Source organism: Lipotes vexillifer, unplaced genomic scaffold (assembly GCF_000442215.2).
Source record: "Lipotes vexillifer unplaced genomic scaffold, Lipotes_vexillifer_v1.1 scaffold12, whole genome shotgun sequence".
In the NCBI taxonomy this organism is placed as follows: Eukaryota; Metazoa; Chordata; class Mammalia; order Artiodactyla; family Lipotidae; genus Lipotes; species Lipotes vexillifer.
The window spans coordinates 4911901-4931161 of NW_006796716.1; the positions used below are offsets into that span (position 1 = coordinate 4911901).

Here is a 19261-nt window from a genome sequence, read left to right on the forward strand (position 1 = left end):
CATTTCATCACCCTAAAAAGAAACCCTATACCCTTTAGCAGTCACTCCCCACTTCCCCCCAGCTGCCCCAGCCCTAGACAACTGCCGGTCTACTTTCTGTCTCCATGGATTTGCCTGTTGCGGACATTTCACATAACTGGACTCATAATCATATATGCGGCCTTTCGTGTTTAGCTTCTTTTGCTTAATACAATGACATCAAGTTTCATCTATGTATGTTGTAATGTGAATCTGCACTTCATCCTTTTTATGGCTAAATAATATTCCATTGTATGCATATACCACATTTTGTTTTTTCTTTCATCCACTGATGGAAATATTTGGGTTTTTTCTTCTTTTTGGCTATTATAAATAATGTTGCTTTGAACATTTGTATACAAGTTTTTGTTTGTTTTTTGCGGTATGCGGGCCTCTCACTGTTGTGGCCTCTCCCCTTGTGGAGCACAGGCTCCAGACGCGCAGGCTCAGCAGCCATGGCTCACAGGGCCTAGCTGCTCCGCAGCATGTGGGATCTTCCTGGACCAGGGCACGAACCTGTGTCCCCCGCATCAGCAGGCAGACTCTCAACCACTACGCCACCAGGGAAGCCCTGTATACAAGTTTTTGTGTAAATGTTTTTATTTCTCTTGGGTATATATCTAGGGTAGCAATTTCTCAAATGCTCTATTTAAACTTTTGAGGAAATGCCAGGCTGTCTTCCAAAGTGGTTGTCCCATTTTACATTCTCACCAGCAGTATATAAGCTTCTGATTTCTCTGCATCCTCAATACTTGATATTATCTTTTTTATTATAGCCATCCTAGTGGGTATGGCGTGGTCTCATTGTGGCTCTGATCTGCATTTCCCTCATAGCTGTGTTGAGCACCTTTCCATGTACTTGTCTGTTTTTGTATCTTTTGTGGAGAAATGTCTATTTAGATCCTTTGCCTTTTAATTGGTTGTCTTTTTTTTTTTTTTGTGGTACGCGGGCCTCTCACTGTTGTGGCCTCTCCCATTGCGGAGCACAGTTCTCCGGACGCGCAGGCTCAGCGGCCATGGCTCACGGGCCCAGTCGCTCCGTGGCATGTGGGATCTTCCCAGACCGGGGCACGAACCCATGTCCCCTGCATCAGTAGGCGGACCCTTAACCACTGTGCCACCACGGAAGCCCTTGGTTGTTTCTTTTATTACTCAGTTGTAAAATATATTCAACATAAAAGTGCCTTATCATATATATGTGATTTGCAAAAATGTTCTACCATTCTGTGGGTTGTCCTTTCACTTTCTTGATGGTGTCCTTTGAAGTACTTTGATGATGTCCAGTTTCTCTTATTTTTCCTTTGGTTCTTTATGCTTTTGTTATCTGTATTAGGTTAGACAGAGAGGTGGAAGCATCGCTGTTCACATATACTGGGGGTAGGATTGCTGGATAAGATGCCCAGTTACATCTGAATTTCAGATAAACATTGAATAATTTTTTTAGCATGAGAAGTATGTCCCAAACATACTGTTTACCTGGAATCTAAATGTGCTTTTATTTGCTAAATCTGGCAGCCCTAGCCAGGGGTCCAGTGTACATGTGTATCTGTGTGTGTCTAAATGTGTGTCCGTGTGTGACATATGGGGCAACACTCACAAGCATCTTCAGACCAAGCCAGCCTTGCAGCCCCCTGGGACAGTGTCCTTCCCAGCCCACCAGGGGTCCTCAACCACTCTCTTGGAGCCAAGCAGGAACTGGCCTCCTAACCATGGGAGGGGGACACTGGGACTGAGCAGAGGTCAGGTATACCAGCTTCCCCCATTTGTGATCTCATGTCTCTGAAGGTCCCCAGCAGACCTGAGCACTGGCTGCCTACAGAAGAACCAGCTCAATAATGCATCTCTTACTGGCTATTCCTCCTCTCTCTCTCCTTGCTTCCTCTGGTCATCTCCCTAAGTAACCTATCTGCCCCCATGCCCTGGTCCTGGGCTCTGTTTTAGAGGAAATCCAAACTATGACAGTTGGTACTGGAAGTGCCCTAGAAATGGAGCCCTCAGGATGGGACTCTGGAGCACGTCATTTGCTGGTCAGATGGTAAAAAAAGGAGCCTGGTGATAAATGTAATGGTGGTAACCCCTGGCATTCTACCCCATGGCAGCTGCTACTGCTCCTACTAGTTCTGGCAAGAGATGAGGTACAGGTACCAGGGAAAGCATCAGCTTATGCAATAGTTCTATATAACCCAAGCATTACTGGGATAGTGGCAGTTATAAGGGCTGCAGAGTTTCTCTCTCTCAAGCTTTGAAGAAAGAAAATGATAGACTTGCGTCAGCCAACTATCAGTTCAGGGCCTGTTGTGACAGCCAGAAGTCATCCATGGCAGCGTTTGAGGAGAACCGCACCTTGTGTACTGAGAGTAGACTGGCCTGAAAATCAGGCGCAGGATTTAACTGTCAGGGTGGCAGAACTGCAAAGGTGGCTAAATGAAAAGCCTCACCAAGTCACTGATGCCAAAATTCCAGGCCCTGATCGGGAAAGACTGGGATCCTGATGTATGTGACACTTGGGTAGGTGTGCCTGAGCACCTGGAACCCTAAATTCCCAAGCCCTCTGGCCTAACAAAAGCACTTCCCTTCCCCCTTGATACAGGAAAGGAGCCTCTTTTTGCTTGGAAACCATGCAAAAATCTCACCTGAGACAGGTGCCTCTCAAGATAATGCGCATTCTCCTCAAAATCCGTCCCCCCCCCCAATATATACAGACTGCGATACTATGATTTATGAGTTTAGTCACTCAGGCGACCTGAGCAGGTCCAGAAGTCCCCAGGTGTGTAAGCAGGAGGCTCAGGCCTCACGTCTCCTACCTTTGTTGACCTGATGCCTCCCTCTGCTCACACCTGTGGACTCATTCCCCTTTGACTTGGTGGAAGGAACAAGTAGGGTTTGTGTTTCACAGAGGGATCAGCTCAATATTTTGGTGTGTGAACCAAAAATGTGCTGATTCACACGGCCTTGCTCAGGAATGGCCCTAAAGGACAGAATGAGGGGAATCTGGTGGGCAGCAGAGCTGTGAGCAGTCTACCTGGAACCAACTTTTCATGGAGGGAGAAGTGGCCTCCTGGGCTGTGACTTGTCTAGACAAGGGGTCTGCAAAGAATAAGGCTGAAAGTCTGGAGACAAGGAGATCAGAGGAAGATTTCAGCTCGCAGATGGACCGATGGGAGCTGAAAGGAAGTGTGTGGACCTTTGCGTCACAGCAGCACCCATCAGAAACTACCACTGCAGAGAGTCAGGAAGGTGAGTGGCAGGACAGATGGGGGGCCCAGTCCGCTCTCACCAGAGGAGGACGAGGGCTCAGCAGGCTCCTCAGCCTTCATCTGGAGCAGTTTCGGAGGGGGCCCTACAGATAGCCAGCTGCCACCTAATCACTAAATTCTCTGCGGGCTTCCGGGAGGGTTAATATACAAACAGGATGGCTCACACAAAATGTCCAAAGGAGCTGGCAGGGATGTCCAGATCGTCAGCAGGCCACCAGAACAGTAAGAACCCTTCAGATTTCAAGCACTATTGATTCTTTTTCAGTAATGACCCCCCCCTCCCGCCGCCCTAATATATTTGGCTGCTGCATAGACTCATTACCTGTAGTTTAATCTGATCCCAGGATGGCATACGAGGCAGTTTCCAGCGATCAGAAGCGGTACTAGACATGACACTTTCTTGCTGTCCCCAATCCTGGCATGTCAGGTTTGCGTGACCACTAGGGCTGCAGCAGCAGACAAAGAGATATTTCAGTGACTACTAATAAGAGGTGGAAAAAACTCACAATATGAAGATAAGCAAATGATAGGAGCAAAGAGTGAAGTCATTGGGTTTCCAGGTAACAGGAGGACCAACTGGCCAAAAGCCATACCTTAAATCAAAGAGTTTGCAGTCAGAGGGAAAAAAACAGGATGGATTTAAGGTAATCATACTGTGTATTATTGGCTTCTGGAATTTAGTAGGAAGCTTCTCAGGGAGTCAGATTTTCAGACTTCGGCAGAGACAAGAGTATACACGCCCAAAAAGCATGAGGCTGACAAAATGTTCCCAAATGCTGGAAAAACGTGTTCTGTACGCAGGAAAAGCACGATGAAGACTAAGCTGCAGCTATCTGCACACCCTGCCGCAATTTCCTCACACACACACTCACAATCACTGAAAGTTCTATTTACCCCAAATCCAAATTTTCCAAAAGCAAAACCAGTAGGAAGTTTCCTCTCTAGAATAGTGTTGAATAACATACAATTTTTTAATAAAATAGTCCTGAGGCATCACAAGATGTTTTAAGTTTATTCTGAATCGGATTAAACTGTGTTCAACATGGCTCATTTCTTTACAAATCATAATTCTTGAATATATGTTAAAACAGTTAAACAGTTTTAATGTTTCCTCCTTAATTATACCGGATACACAGTACTTTAACTATACAAAAGGCAACGTCCGCATGGTTTATGGGACTTGAAGTGCGGTGAGGGGACCCTGCTGCAGCCAGCGGGCAGGTGAGGAACCCTCTGTGTCCCCGCCTGAGCTCTCACTGTCCCCTCGACGTCGAGTAAAACGAAATCTACCCCAGAGTTTACACTGCAATTACTGGGCTTTCTCCCTAGCATTCACGTTCTGAAGTTAAAAAAACAAAAACCATCAAGAGAGCATACCTGACAGTTAAGGCCCTTCTCCCTCTGCAGTGTGGACTCTCTGATGTTTGGAAAGATTGGACTTACTACAGAAGGTTTTCCCACAATTATTACACCAATAGGGCTTTTCCCCGGTATGGATTCTATGGTGTTTATTAAAATTGGAGCTGTGGTTGAAGGCTTTCCCACACTCCTTACATTTATACGGCTTCTCTCCAGTGTGGAGTCTCTGGTGAGAACTAAGACCAGCGTGCTGACTAAAGCTCTTCCCACACTCGTTACACTGATATGGCTTCTCCCCAGTGTGTATTCGATAGTGTCGAATGAGGCTGCCTTTCCCGCTGAAGGCTTTGCCGCAATCTTTACACTGGTAAGGAGCCTCTTCAGCGTGCATTCGCTGATGTTTAAGGAGGTCCGAGCTCTGACCGAAGGCTTTTCCACACTTACAGTCATAGGGCCGGTCCACCAAGTGTGTTCTGTAGTGAAGGGTCAGGTTGGAGCTGTGGCTAAAAGCTTTCCCACATTTGGTGCACACATACGGTTTCTCCCCAGTGTGTGTTCTCCGATGTTTAGTGAGATTTGAGCTATTACTAAAGGCTTTCCCACACTCAGCACATATATAACGTCTCTCTGCTGGTGCAGGTTTAGTCATTACTTCTCTACCTTTTGAGGGACCTTTGTCTTGGAGAGGAATTTTTGTTCCTCTTCCCTTTTCCAGGTTAACCCACTGCCTTTCTAACCTGGCCTCACATTTGTTGGCAATAATCATGGGAATAGAATCCCTTCTGAATCCTTCTGCGTGAAATTCTTCAGAACTTTCCTGCTTATCTGTTGATTCCTCATTCTGGGTGTTCGACTTACGATCTGAAACAGTAAGTAGAATAAGGACATGTCAGTTGTTTCCTGTCCTGAGAAGAAACTGTTAAATGAGAAATAGAATCACTAGGTGACACTAATGGATTCTAAGGGGTAACCAAATATTGCTCTATGAAGTTACAGTATCACACTGATACAAATAAGTCATTATCAGATCTAGTTTACGATGCCAGACTTTCACGCAAGCCCCCTGCCAGAAGCTATCATGGTATGAGAAGTACATGGTGTTCTCTGCCAGGAGAACTTCGGGGATAGAGGGCAATTAGGCAAAACCAAGCATACTGAGACAGCAGCAAAGGAGCTGGGTGATGCTCAGGTAGAAAGAAACAAGAAAGAAAGATTATGAAAGGGTCAAAGTTGATAAAGGAAAATAAAAAGGATAATTAAGGGAGAAGAGGCTAGTGGCAAACTCACAAAATCCTTTTTCTCACAAAAGCTGAATATAAAAGCAATAAAAGAGAACGTTTGGTCCACTTATAATCATTCTAGTCCCAGATCCTTACTAATTTGAATGACAGTACTTAACTCTCATGAGCGTTTAACTCTCATCATTTCACCTACATTGGCTATGTCTTATCATTCTCTTAGTTATAAAGTAACTGTCAAAATCAGACTGAAGCAGTTTAGCTTTTTTAGAGCACTTCACGAGGCAGTCACACCTCTTAAAAGTCCACCTAGGGGGCTTCCCTGGTGGCGCAGTGGTTGAGAGTCCGCCTGCCGATGCAGGGGACACGGGTTCGTGCCCCGGTCGGGGAAGATCCCACATGCCGCAGAGCGGCTGGGCCCGTGAGCCATGGTCGCTGAGCCTGCGCATCCGGAGCCTGTGCTCCGCAACGGGAGAGGCCACAACAGTGAGAGGCCCGCATACCACACACAAAAAAAAAAAGTCCACCTAGGGCTTCCCTGGTGGCACAGTGGTTGAGAGTCCGCCTGCTGATGCAGGGGACATGGGTTCGTGCCCCGGTCCCGGAAGATCCCACATGCCGCGGAGCGGCTGGGCCTGTGAGCCATGGCCGCTGAGCCTGCGCGTCCGGAGCCTCTGCTCTGCAACGGGAGAGGCCACAACAGTGAGAGGCCCGCGTACCGCAAAAAAAAAAAAAAAAAAAAATCCACCTAACCATCCACATACACAGAAAAGGGGAGTAAGAGAAATTCACACTGAAAAATGGGCTCCCTTTGAGAAGTGTCATCCCTCCGCCAAGTCCAGAAGCCTCAGTCAACAAGGTACTTTCCTCTAAGCCACTTTCTCCTCGTCCCTGTCTCTCTCTCCACCCACCATCTATTTCCCTCCTCTGCTACCAGCTGCTTCTAGGCTCACCCCCTCCTCACTGTCCACTGCTGACTGAAGCAGCAGCTAAAATCCCTCTCAGTCCCTATGATGAGCAGTCACTTGGCTACATGTACAGATTTCCCTTCAAGTTGCCATGAACTATGTGTGGGAAGTAAATAACTTAAAAAAGTTAAACATTTAAAATAGCTTAATGAGGTGTAAGTTGAAAAAGAAATTACCAGGACCATTTCTACATAATCCCAAACTGATCACAGCAGGTTCACTAAGTCATTAACTAATGAACCAGCGCCACCTCTTACTGATTCATTCAAGCTGTCCTCGCTTCCATGAACAGTCCCCTTACTAAACTCACTTCAACTCTCCCTTTATGAGCATGTCATCTGTTCTCACGCCAGGACTGACTGAGACACACCTGAGGGAGGGAAGGAACTCATTCTGCCTCGTCAGCCAGACCAGTTGAGTCAGCCTAGGGGGCCACCTCACAACCAGGAATTAGGACGAGTGTTTCTTCAACCACAAAGGCCCAGGCACCGAGTGGGGGCCTGACAGATGATCCTACCTTGAATCTTTCTCAGCTCTGGAGTGAAGTCCTCCTCTTCACCAGTCTCTTGGATGTAGAGGGGCCCCCAAGACTCGTATTTGTAACTGGTCTCCACAGACCGTGGCTGCGGGCTGCTCAGGGATTCCTCCACTGTTCCTGAGGATGCCATCTTCTCCCACCATTGTTTCTGTTCACTGGGAGGCGGTGAGGCCTAGAGACAATTAGGAACGGCTGGGTCTGTGCACAGCTCACTTTAAGAACCAGAACAAAAGAAAACCTCAGGACAGCTATGTAGAACCTCTAGGAAAAAGAAAAGCATCCATCCCATTCAACTCCCAAGGGTAATTCCCTAATTCCATATAGGATAGCAGAAGAAAAATAGGAGGAAACATGGTCTAACTCAGCGGAGGGTCCATTCAGTTATTCTCAGTGTGTGAACAAACCCGCTCCTGCCTGGACTGCTACGCTTCCGACCTCACAGAGTAAAAGGTCTCCCCAGCCTACCTGCTGTGCTGGCTCATCCAGCTCTCGCTCCAGATCTTCCAGGAGAGTGACGGCCTCTTCAGCGCTCTCCGGGCAGTGCTCTTGCACCCAGGCCTGGAGCTCCTGGGGCAGGATGGTCAGGAACTGCTCCAGCACCAGCAGCTCCAGGATCTGCTCCTTGGTGTGAATCTCAGGCCGCAGCCACTCACAGCAGAGCACCCGGAGCTGGCTGAGGGCCTCCCGAGGGCCAGGGGTGTCATGGTACCCAAACTGCCTGAAGCGCTGGCGGAACGTCTCCAAGCTGGGAAGGCGCTTCCCTTTCTCCTCCTCCTCGACCTTCACAATCACAGGCCCCTGCTCTTGTGGAGTTCTAGGGCCCAGAACTGTGGCCATGCCCAGTACCTTGGTCATCATATAGGTACTCCAGAAACAGTGTCACTAAAATGGGGCTCTGTGTAGCAGGAGTACTGGTTCCTTTGGGTTTCTGGTTCTTTAGGGCTACACGTTAAACCTATGAAAATATGGTTACCATAAAATTACCAAAAGAAAAAGTATGTATGCTTTTTGGTCTTTATAGCCACACCTTTAGCACAGGAAACTGTGGAAATTATGGCCATCAGAAAACTACCATATAACAATGACTGTCAAATATCTTTCTGGAGTCAGCTCAGGATATCCTATTTGATTTGACTTTCCCTCCACTCTCTGAAAAAGTGCACTGTGGCTCAACCCCGCTCCTGCATATATGTCTGAAGAAAACGAAAACACTAATTCAAAAATATACATGCACCCCAATGTTCATAGCAGCATTATTTACAATTACCAAAATATGAAAGCAATCTAAGTGTCCATCAACAGAGAAACAGATAAAGAAGATGTGGGGCGTGGACGTGTATACACACACACACACACACACACACACACACACACACACACACACACAAAATGGTATACTAGTCAGCCATAAAAAAGAGTGAAATTTTGCCACCTGCAACAACATGGATGGACTTGGAGGATATTATGTTTAGTGAAAAGTCAGACAGAGAAAGACAAATACTGTATATTGTCACTTATATGCAAAACCTAAAAAATAAAAAAAAACTAGTGAATATAATAAAAAAGAAACAGACTCACAGATACAGAGAACAAACCAGTGGTTACCAGTAGGGTGAGAGAAGGGGGGAGGGGCGATATAGGGCTGGAAATTAAGAGGTACAATCCACTATGTATTAAAGAAATAAGCTACAAGGATATACTGTACAGTAGAGGGAATATAGCCAATATTTTATAATAACTATAAATGGAGTATAATCTTTAAAAATTGTGAATCACTATGTTGTACACTTGTAACTTATATAATATTGTACATCAAATATACCTCGATTTGAAAAAAAAAAAAAAGCACTGTGGTGTAAGCTTAAAACTAAATTTAAATTAACTTTGCTCCAAAAACTGTTTCAGAATCTTACAATTCCTGAGATCTCAACAGGCCATCTACTGGCCAAATGAAGTCTGTCTAAACCTATCAACTTTTAGCTTCAGCATTAAAAATTTACTAGTCAAATGACAGGGCTAGTTAGCAAAACCAGGAATCATGTTAGAAGCCTGGAATTAACTAGCATATTTTTAAATGATTGAGCATAGTTAGTGATGTAATTTGAGCTTCACTTGACCCATTTTAAGCAGGGCATACTCTTGTTTTAAAATGCCATTTATGTTTAGCTTTCACAGAAAGACCAGTGGAATGACAAGAGATTAGACTAAAAGTAACCTATGTTCTTTCAAAGGTATTTCTTTTGATGAGACACATACTGCTGAGGGGAAGCTGAAGGGAAAAATTAAACCACAATATACAATACAAAAGATGTTTAAGAGTATTTTTCCTTTTAAATTTTAAATATTATATATATTTGTCAGCTGATACATTAGAATACTGAAAACATCTATAGTAAATATAATTACTTCCATTTTCTTCATATGCCAAAAAAGTGAAATCCATTCACTCAACATTTGCTGAATACCTGCCATGGGCTCGATGCTAGGACTGCAGGGATGCCTAAAACAGATACACGCCTACTCTCACACAGCTTTCAAGTTGTGGGGGAGATGGAAAAGAAATGAGTAAACAGACAACAGAATCAGTCTATCATTATTGGCATTCATTAAATATAGTACTCTGAAAGAAAACTACATAAGTTAATTAATCTTACACACTTGTGACTGGCCTTCCTGATGAGCATGTTTTCAAACTGTAAGCAGCACCTTTCCTGTCACATAGGTGTTCCCATACTGAATTTGAATAATCTAGACCAGGAAAAACTCCAGCAGTCTCAAGAAAGAGCCAAACACGTAAAAAATCTATGTGGGTGTTCATTACATGAAATTATATTGATAACAATGGTAGAGAACATAAAAAGGATGTATAAATGGCTCATAAAAGCTGAAGACGAGGGAACAGGAGTTGCAGATAATCTAAAGCTAAGGCATTTAAAAAGTTGGGTATGCTAATTTCTAACATGCGTGTCAATCTCCATGGATCTGGCTTGACAGCACTTGAAATATCATCTCGCACACACACTCATAATATACACACAATCACAATGAAGGAAAAAGATAAAAACACAAACAGTGATATTTCTGGGTACCAGAATTATGAATGATTTCAATTTTTTAAAGTCTTTTTTTTTCCTAAATTTTCTATAATGGGTATTATTACTTTTGTAGCCAGAAAATCATAAAATCTCCAAAGGAATCATAAGCAGTTTTTAATAAATAAAATAGATTTTACTTCTAATGCCCAAATTCTATGCCCTTCAAAAAAAGAAACCCAGGAAAACAAAAAAGCAATTCCAGCCCATGCAGAACCTTCCAAAAAAGGTACATTTATGTTACAGCTTTTATATCAGATGTTTAGTTTCACACATTTAGTAAATATGTATTAAAAACATGTATTTTATATGACTCTTCCCCTTTATTTTTGTAATCAATTTTGGTAATTAAAAAATATAGGAAGTGGGGTTCTAGGAATAAAACCTCAATACATAACCTTGCTTTTACGAGAAAGTCAATAATTATCAGCTGCTAATTAGTTCAGAACTCTTGGGATGCTAGCTGGGACTCCCCTCTACTGTACCCAAATTCTGAAGCATCCTATGAGGTGCCAACGGGTATTCCAACACAGTGGACCAGCATCAGCACTGAACACTCGTTTATGCTATCCTCTGCACCCAGTACACTACTGAAGCTCCCAAGTTCAGAATTAATTGAAAACTGAGCGGGGGGGTGGGGAGCACTGTCATCTAGTCTCTTAAAATAGAGGCATTAGCACCAAAGGCTAAAATAACCTAAATATAGATGTAGTAGCGCTGGGAGCATTCCTTAGAAATCCTTTCAAGTGGACCTCCGAAGTGTTGGAATAACTTTGTAACATAACTGGTTAAAAAATTTCCCACTCTCTTCAGAGGAGGGCACCCCAAGAACAGGAAAGACTGCTCAGCTTCTGGGATCCAGCCTGGGAAACTCTGCAAGACACTAGGAGTTATAACCCAGCACAGGAGGCATTAAACAGTGAGTGTCCTGTATCACGTTCACATGGGATCTGTTCCCAGAAGTTGGCGAGTTCAAACTCACAGATGCCACTATATCACACAATCGCCTTTGCAAAACACATACATAGTCATAATTAAAGAAGAAAGTTTCCCTAGTTGTTGCTGCTGGGCAACTGGCTGGGCTGGCTCAATGGCTCAGTGGTTTATTCTAGCACACCAGTTTTGCAGTGCCCACAATTCAAATTCATGCCTCAGCAAGGCCACAAACAAGTGGAGGGCTGGGTGCTTGGAGCCTTCTTCCTAACTGTACTCACTCTCTTTGGAGAGTTCATCCAGTCACGTGGCTTTAAGTACCATCTATATACTCAACAGCCGCCAATTTATCTGCAGCCTGGACCTCTCTTCTGAACTCCAGACTCACATAACAAGCTACCCACTTGACGTTGCCACCAGCATGTCCAGTGGCATCTCAAGCTTAACACGCCTGAAACTGTACTTCCCATCTTTCCCCCAAAGCTGCTCATCTTAGTTAATGGCAACTCCACCGTTTTTTCCGGACCAAAAAAACCTGGGGACCCAACTCCTCCTTCACATTCTGCACGCAATTCATGAGCAAATCTCTACAACTAAGAGATTCAGAGTTCGCTACCTCCAGCACTGCTGTCCCACCAGTCCATCATCTGTTGCCTGTTAAATACAAGTCAGATCACCTCATTCCTCTGCTCACACCTTTCAAGGCTTTGTGTGTCATACAGATTAAAAGCCAAAATCATCATAAGGCCAACAAGGTCTCAAAGATTTCAGCCCCTGTTGCCTCTCAGATCTCCTTGTCTCTTGTCTGCCTCTGGCAACTCCAGTATTGGTCATGACCACACTGGTCATGTTGAGTTTGTCTAAAGGGATGCCCTCCCTCAAGGTCTTAGCTTTCGAATTTTTCTTAATAAGGTGCTTATAAAATAAAAAAGCATGTGAATAGAAAACAAAGGCTTCATTACTCACACTGTCTTCAACTACAGTGAACTATTTTAAGCTCGCTAGAATGTTTAGCACAAGAGGCCCATCAAGGAAAAGTTCATGGTCTACTACAAGCAGAGGCCTTTGTTCTGTTCCGAGGTTTTTTCCCCCTCTTTTATGCCGATTTCCCAAAGCTTATATGCCCTTATCAAAGTGCCCCAAATCCATTCTAGAACAAGATGAGGCATAAATAAACCAAATTATTACAGTCTAACAATTTAACATGACTTACCAATTAATGCTAGAATGCTTCTGACATACTCATTCTGTACCTGAAAACTCCTACGCAGGCAAACTTGATAATTCATGAGGCACAGATTTCTACTGCTGGACAGTTCTAATTGTTACAGGTTTTCTTTAAACTGCACCAAATTCTGCATCACTTTTTATCTTCTTTCTTCACTGATCCTAGTTTGGTCCTAAACCAAAACTTACTTTCTCCGTTGTAGGCTTCCAATACCTGAAAACAGTTCTCTTTTCTTCACAGTTCTTTCTATTGCTCCTTATATAAGAGGTTTCCAAGGACCTCACTCACCAGATCACCTTTCTCTTGACAAACTATTTATAAATAAATGGTCCTCTAAAAATGTGTTTCCAAACTGGAGCAGATCCCTGTTACATGCTTTCTAACCTGAACAAAGCCCTCCCTATTCCCTCCCTTGGAACAGATACTACCCAGGACTTCTGAGGCCCAGTTTCTCACACGAGGTCCCCAACCCCCTCGGGCGAATTCTTATCAATTAGCCTTTAATTCGGACCGCCTACCGAGAGCCAGGGAAAAAGAGAAAGCAGCCCCGCTCAGACTGACGGGCCGTTCGGCTCAGGGAGCGCAGAGAAAAACTGCTCTGGAACACGAAAGAAACCAACTTTCACCTTTTTAAACCCCTGGGGGTGTGCGTGGTTGGGGGGGGGGGAATGCTTTCAAGAGAGCAAACGCCTCCGCCGTCTGGGGCTGGGCAGGGACTGGGGGCTCCTCCCACCACCCTCCCAGGACTAGTCTGGCGAGTCCTCACAGGCCACAGCTGCCTAGCCCACCCGTCTCTCCCCGCACCCTTCGGCGAACACTCCCGCTTCCGCCCGCCACGCGAACCGGGGACCGAGAAGCTCACCGTGAGTAAAATCCTCTCGGGCCGCTGGAACACCTCGACGCGCACCGCCGCCGACGCAGCCGGAAGTGCGTCATAGCCCCGCCCGCGGAGAGCTGTGCGGGGCCGCAGAGGCCCCTCTAGGAAGTTGGGAGGTCTTTTTTGGCATCTCGGTGTCTCGGTTCCTCGGGAGGCTGAGGAGCGAAAGTGACTAGTGGAGGCACCCTCTCAACGTGAACAGGCGGGGACCTCTTTCCCATTCCTTTTTTTTTTAACCAAGGAGGGGTCGACCAGATGAAGTTTTGGCGGTTTTCGCACCCCGCCCCCGACGCCCCGGGCCAAGGAGAGGCGTGGGCTCGGCGCGGCGGCCTCGGTCCTCCTCGTGGACTTCAGAGGCCCGTTCCCCTGTGACCCTCAGGTCGGTCACCGCGTGAGAACTCGGTCCCCGTTTTGGACAGAGCCCCACGCTTAGCCCACGAAGCCCGAGATTCAGTTATCACACTCAGATGCCCGGCGGCGGCATCCACCTGAAGTAGCTGTGCCCTTGGGGCTTTGCGGCTTCGACACTTCCTGGGCAGAAATCTCTGAGGCCGCCTTCCAGAAGCTCCTGATGCTGCAGGACTTTGTACAGAGGTCCTTGCCTACCTTTTCCCCCGCCGCTGTTGCTCAACTGCAGGTTACGGGACTGTAGATTCTCAATGTTTTCGATCTCAGCCCCACCCCGTCTGGCCCTCACTGAGTTTGCTTTTGCCTGGTCCCTCAAAAGGCACACATGTTGAGGGACAGCAACGTGCCTGCGCAGGGATACCGTGTCTGAATGCACCATAAATTTGTAGAGATGAGACGTTTTTCCCTGATGTTTTCTATGATCATTTAAATTAAAAAACAAAATTCAAAGACATACAAAAGATCAACAGTGAGTCCCCTATGTACCAACTGACCAGTTTCAACAGTTATCACACAGTCAGTCTTGTTTCATTCATTCCCCCACGCACTGGTCAGACGTCTAAGATGGGCCCCTTCTGGGTGGCAAACGTTAAGAGGAGTGTTCAAACCCCAGTGATCATCCAGAAATGACGAAATCATCAGGAGGTGTGAGCTCTGAACACCATGCCATTCCACCTAGGAGAATCTGGAGAATTTTTCTTACCTTAGGTAGGAGAGGACAAGGGGAGAATGAGAGACAAAGCAGTCTTAGTTTTCAAATTTGTGAAGTGTCATCACTTGAAAATGAAGTTTGTCTTCTGGGACCCAGAGGACAGAACTAAGAGCAATGAACGGAAATGAAAGAAAAGTTCAATACAAGGAAGGACTTTCTAAGAGAGTTGCTCAAAAACGGCCACTTCCTGCATCATCTTGTGCTGCTTTGAAGTGGAAGAGCCCTGGGAATGGGGAGGACAGGAGTTTTGCAGAGTGAATTTTTGGGCTGGATGACCTACAGCTTGCCCTAGACTCCTGTTAATTTTTCCCTTCACCTCCAGCCCCAATGGCATTCATTCACCATTACCACTCCCTCCACACACCTCCTCTGAGTACTTACTGGGGGCCAGTACTGTGTTAAGCACTTGGTTTCAATTCTTTATTGCCACATAAAAAACTACCCCAAAACTTAGTGCCTTAAACAACAATTATCCTGACTTCTTCTAACTCAGAGGCAGTAAGGGGCTTAAAAGTATAGACTCTGAAGAAAGAGCCAAGTTTGAATCTTGACTTTCCCACATCTCACTTGTATGACACTGGAGAAGTTACTTACTTTCCTGAGCCCATGTTTCCTGATCTATAAAACAGAGATTTTAATATTTCACAGGGGTAAGTATTCTCAGGATTATGTTTCAAAGGATTGATAAATTGAAGATAAATGTGTGTAGCAGATTGTTTCTAAAAATAGTCACAACTCCCACCCCACATGCTCTTTTGCAATGTGGCCAAGAGCTAGATAGAACAGAATCGCTTGGGCTGAGGGGGAAACCAGAAACCTCAGAAACCTGCATAGTTCTATGAGCCACACATGTTTCGTTGTTGTTGCTATTGTTGTTTGTTTTTTTTTGGCCGCACTGTGAGGCTTGCAGGATTGAACCCGTGCCCTCTATAGTGAAAGCTCGGAGTCCTAACCACTGGACCGCCAGGGAATTCCTGAGTCACACATGTATTGATGCCTTGGCAGTGCTCTGTCCAACCTCTTAGACAAAAGGATCTCTGCCGAGTCATGCAACCAGTAAGTTGTGATGTTGAGGCTTAAAGGAAATCCTTCCCGTTCCAAGCCCATTGTTCTTTCTACAGTAAAGGGCCTAGAGTTGCAAAATACTGATGGCAAGAGAGACCTTAGGGAAAAGCTGGTTAAGTTCTTGTTTTCAGATGAAGAAACCCACCTGTGCCTGAAGAGGTCAGCTCTGAGGAACACTAGTGAGCTAATTAGTAGCAGAGCTGAGAGTAGAATCAAGATGCTCTAATTCAATCCTGTGTCCTTACAATATCTCAGCAGATTAAAAAGATCAATATGCTCCCATCCAAATCAGACTGTGGTAAAATAAGTTAACTTACATGATCCATTATCATCTATTGATATAACCATGGCCACATGACAAAACCACAAGAGAGCAGACGAAGGAAAAGTTAGCCATTGTGGCTGGTGGCTCTGCATTTCTTCTTCAGAACAGTTTTGACTTACAAGAACCTCATACTCTTCCAATGAATTCATTCAGCAAACACTAACCAAGGACCTACAATGTGTCAGCCATTGGGTTCAGGCACAAGGAGAAAATGAAAAATGAAAAATACACATAGTCCTTGGCAGACATGTAAACAAATAACTATGGACATGGTCCATAATAATACGTGGTCCATGATAATACAGACGAGACCAATAAATGGTGACTAAGTGACATGTCGTCTTGGGGATGCACAATGTGATGTCTCCTAACATGCAAAGCTCTGTGGCAGGGAGTTTATTACAGGACAGTTCCTGCCTTTTGGAGAATTCTACTTGCTAAAAGGTCTTTCGATTAAAGCAAACGTCTAGGGGACTTCCCTGGTGGCACAGTGGTTAAGAATCCGCCTCCCAATGCAGGGGACACGGGTTCAAGCCAGGGTCTGGGGGGATCCCACATGCCGCGGAGCAACTAAGCCCGTGCACCACAACTACTGAGCCTGCGAGCCACAACTACTGAAGCCCGCGCGCCTAGAGCTTGTGCTCCGCAAGAGAAGCTAATGCAATGACAAGCCCACGCACCACAACAAAGGGTAGCCCCCGCTCGCCGCAACTAGAGAAAGCCCACGTGCAGCAACGAAGACCCAACACAGCCAAAAATAAATAAAATAAATTAAAACAAACAAACAAAAAGCAAACATCTGCTTTCTTGTAATTTCAACTCACTGATCCTAGTCTTTTTTTTGGCTGCACCACAAGGCTTGTGGAATCTTAGGTCCCCAACCAGGGATTAAGCCCAGGCCCTCGGCAGTGAAAGCGCAGAGTCTTAACCACTGGACCGCCAAGGAAGTCCCACATTGATCCTAGTCTTGATTGATCTTTTTCTCTCACAAAATGCATGTAGTTGTTCTTGTCAGCCCTTCAAAATATTTAAAAACTACCATGTGTGACTGTCCCAAAGACCACCTACAACAGTTCTATGATCGTCTGAAAGTTGCTTCTGAATCTTGGAATGTGAAGTGTATAATGACCCTCTGAGGGTCCACGGTTCCTCATTTAAATGACCTCTATACTCTCCCACTTAACCTTCTCTTCATTACTCGGTTTTCTTTTGTCTTTTTTTTTTTTTAACTGGAGTATAATTGCTTTACAATGTAGTGTTAGTTTCTGCTGTACAACGAAGTCTTGTCTTGAAAGATTATTTGGTTTGAAAAAGAAAAAGACCCCGCTTTGTAGCAGAGGTCTGGAAGGGGAAAAGCTACGCTAGTTACTGCAGGTCTGGGCTTCCTCCCTCCTCCTCCAGCAGGGTGGTCGTGGTTCTCTCTAAAAAGGTTGCTTTCTGGATCTTCCTCGCTCAGTCTCGCCATCACTTACTTTTGCTGCCATCACTATGCTTGGCCAGCAGAGGGTGATCAAACCTTGGTTTCTTTTAGAACAAGGCAAGCTCCTTACCCATCACAGCTCTTAAAACTTCCTTTTTTCTTCCCAGAGGGAGTCCACCTGTACAGCCTGTTGGGAAGCTGCAAAGACATTCATTCAGCTAAAGCAAATGAAAAGAGAATAAAGGTGATGTAGTTAGACAACCCCATAGCTTAGAGCTGGAGCGCTGTTGCTAATGTGCCTTGGAGGACTTGAAGATGCAGCTTAATTATCTGGAAAATGGGCATAATAATAACCTGCTCTGAGATCTTTAAAGCATTTGGATCACATGAGAGTGAACTAGCTTTGTAATTACCTGTACCAATAGTAAGGAAATTTTCATCTTCAAAACTCTTGGCTACCATATTATTTCTGATCTCTGTTTTAATGTCAGCGCACTGCCCTCCCCGCTGCCCTGCCCTAGGATGTGGCTCTGCCCATCACAGGTCCTTTTTTGTTGTTGTTGTCCTACCCCCTCTGGAGAGGGCCACTTGCCTTCTTAACAAGAGACAGTAAAGTTTCCCGCCAAAGCTTTTACAAGAGCAGGTTGCCGGCTTGTTCCCTGTTGTTGGTGGAAGAACCCAGAAAAAAATTGCATAATCTCTGAGTAGAAGGAGATCATCCAGGGCATCTGGCCCAGCCCTCCCCCTTGCAAAATCCCTTCCTGCCCGGGACCGCTGGGTGTCATACCTGACCTGATTCGATGCAGACACCTGCTCTGGCTGGCTCTGCAATGTTCCTTCTCCCAGCGTTTTCCACTAGGGCCATTCCTTCTGGGTGTGCACCTTGGGCCCTGCAGAACCCTGGGGCCACCAGTCATCTTATCAGGAGTTGTAAGGTTATCACAACTCACTAGCACAAGGCAGGCAAGTGTCTTGAGGAAGGGGTGCCTTTTTCTAATTTGCCCGAAGTCCTGGTAGCAGCTGGGAAGAGCTGGCTTTACTTAACCACCTTACTCACTGCTGGACCTCTTTCTTTGTTATTATTCCTGACACCCAGCACATGGCCTGACAATCATGTTTGCTGAAAGGGATTTAGATTGCTTGGAGGCGTGCAGGACAAGCTGAATGCCTCCTCTACATGACAGGCCTTTAGATACTTGAGGGCAGAGACCAAGTTCTCATGTGTCTTCTCCTCACCAAGCAAAACCCTTTATTGCACACCTGAGGTGGTTTTGGTTTTACCATCCTGCGGCCGGCCTGTCTCTCTTTTAAAATGTGGAGTCCAGAACCAAATGCAGGGCGCACGATGACAGATAATCCAGATGGGGGGAGTCGTGCTAGCACGTGTGTGTTCAAGCATCTGGAGTGGAGGCCGTGCCAAAGAAAGCTGAGACTTGGAGGCAGTGGTGGTGACTACTGGTGAAGGGATGTGCATGGTTTGGGACAAGAAAGCCCTCTTAAACCTGTGCAGTAATGCCCATGACTCCAGAGGAAATACCATTCCCCAGAGGATTTGGAATTGCAAGAGCTGACGAAGGATTGGAGCAGGGGAAAGAATTGAGTAGGGATTAGTGCAGTTTGAGAGACTCAGAGGCCATGTGAAATTCTGTCCATAACATCGGGGACTGTCACGGGTCCCAAATTTTCACAAAGACCTGATTTCAAGGTAATGTCTTTTAGGGACTCATGGGATGGAGGACACTGCCAGCATGTTTCACTTAAAGAAGGGAGACATTTGTGAGGGGTAAATTAATATTCAGGAAAGAGTGAGAGGACCATGGAGG

General features: G+C 45.5%; 1 protein-coding gene across 1 annotated transcript; it reads right to left on the bottom strand.

Moving 5' to 3' along the window:
* Positions 1-4270: 4270 nt before the first annotated feature.
* ZSCAN21 (zinc finger and SCAN domain containing 21) lies at positions 4271-13521 on the bottom strand. The gene is made up of 4 exons (XM_007468877.1): positions 13494-13521; positions 7844-8333; positions 7358-7550; positions 4271-5495 (listed from the first exon to the last, which is right to left on the bottom strand). The coding sequence occupies exons 2-4, from the start codon at positions 8234-8236 to the stop codon at positions 4660-4662; spliced, it is 1422 nt and encodes a 473-aa protein (XP_007468939.1). The 5' UTR covers positions 8237-8333; positions 13494-13521; the 3' UTR covers positions 4271-4659.
* Positions 13522-19261: the final 5740 nt, after the last annotated feature.

Bases quoted from the DNA above. Each gene is read 5' to 3' on its own strand.
- ZSCAN21 (XM_007468877.1), bottom strand. From the start codon at position 8,236: ATGATGACCAAGGTACTGGGCATGGCCACAGTTCTGGGCCCTAGAACT. The intron at 7,551-7,843 runs GTAGGCTGGGGA...AATTGTCTCTAG, and splicing joins TGGATGAGCCAGCACAGCAG to GCCTCACCGCCTCCCAGTGA. The intron at 5,496-7,357 runs GTAGGATCATCT...TTACTGTTTCAG, and splicing joins AGAGCTGAGAAAGATTCAAG to ATCGTAAGTCGAACACCCAG.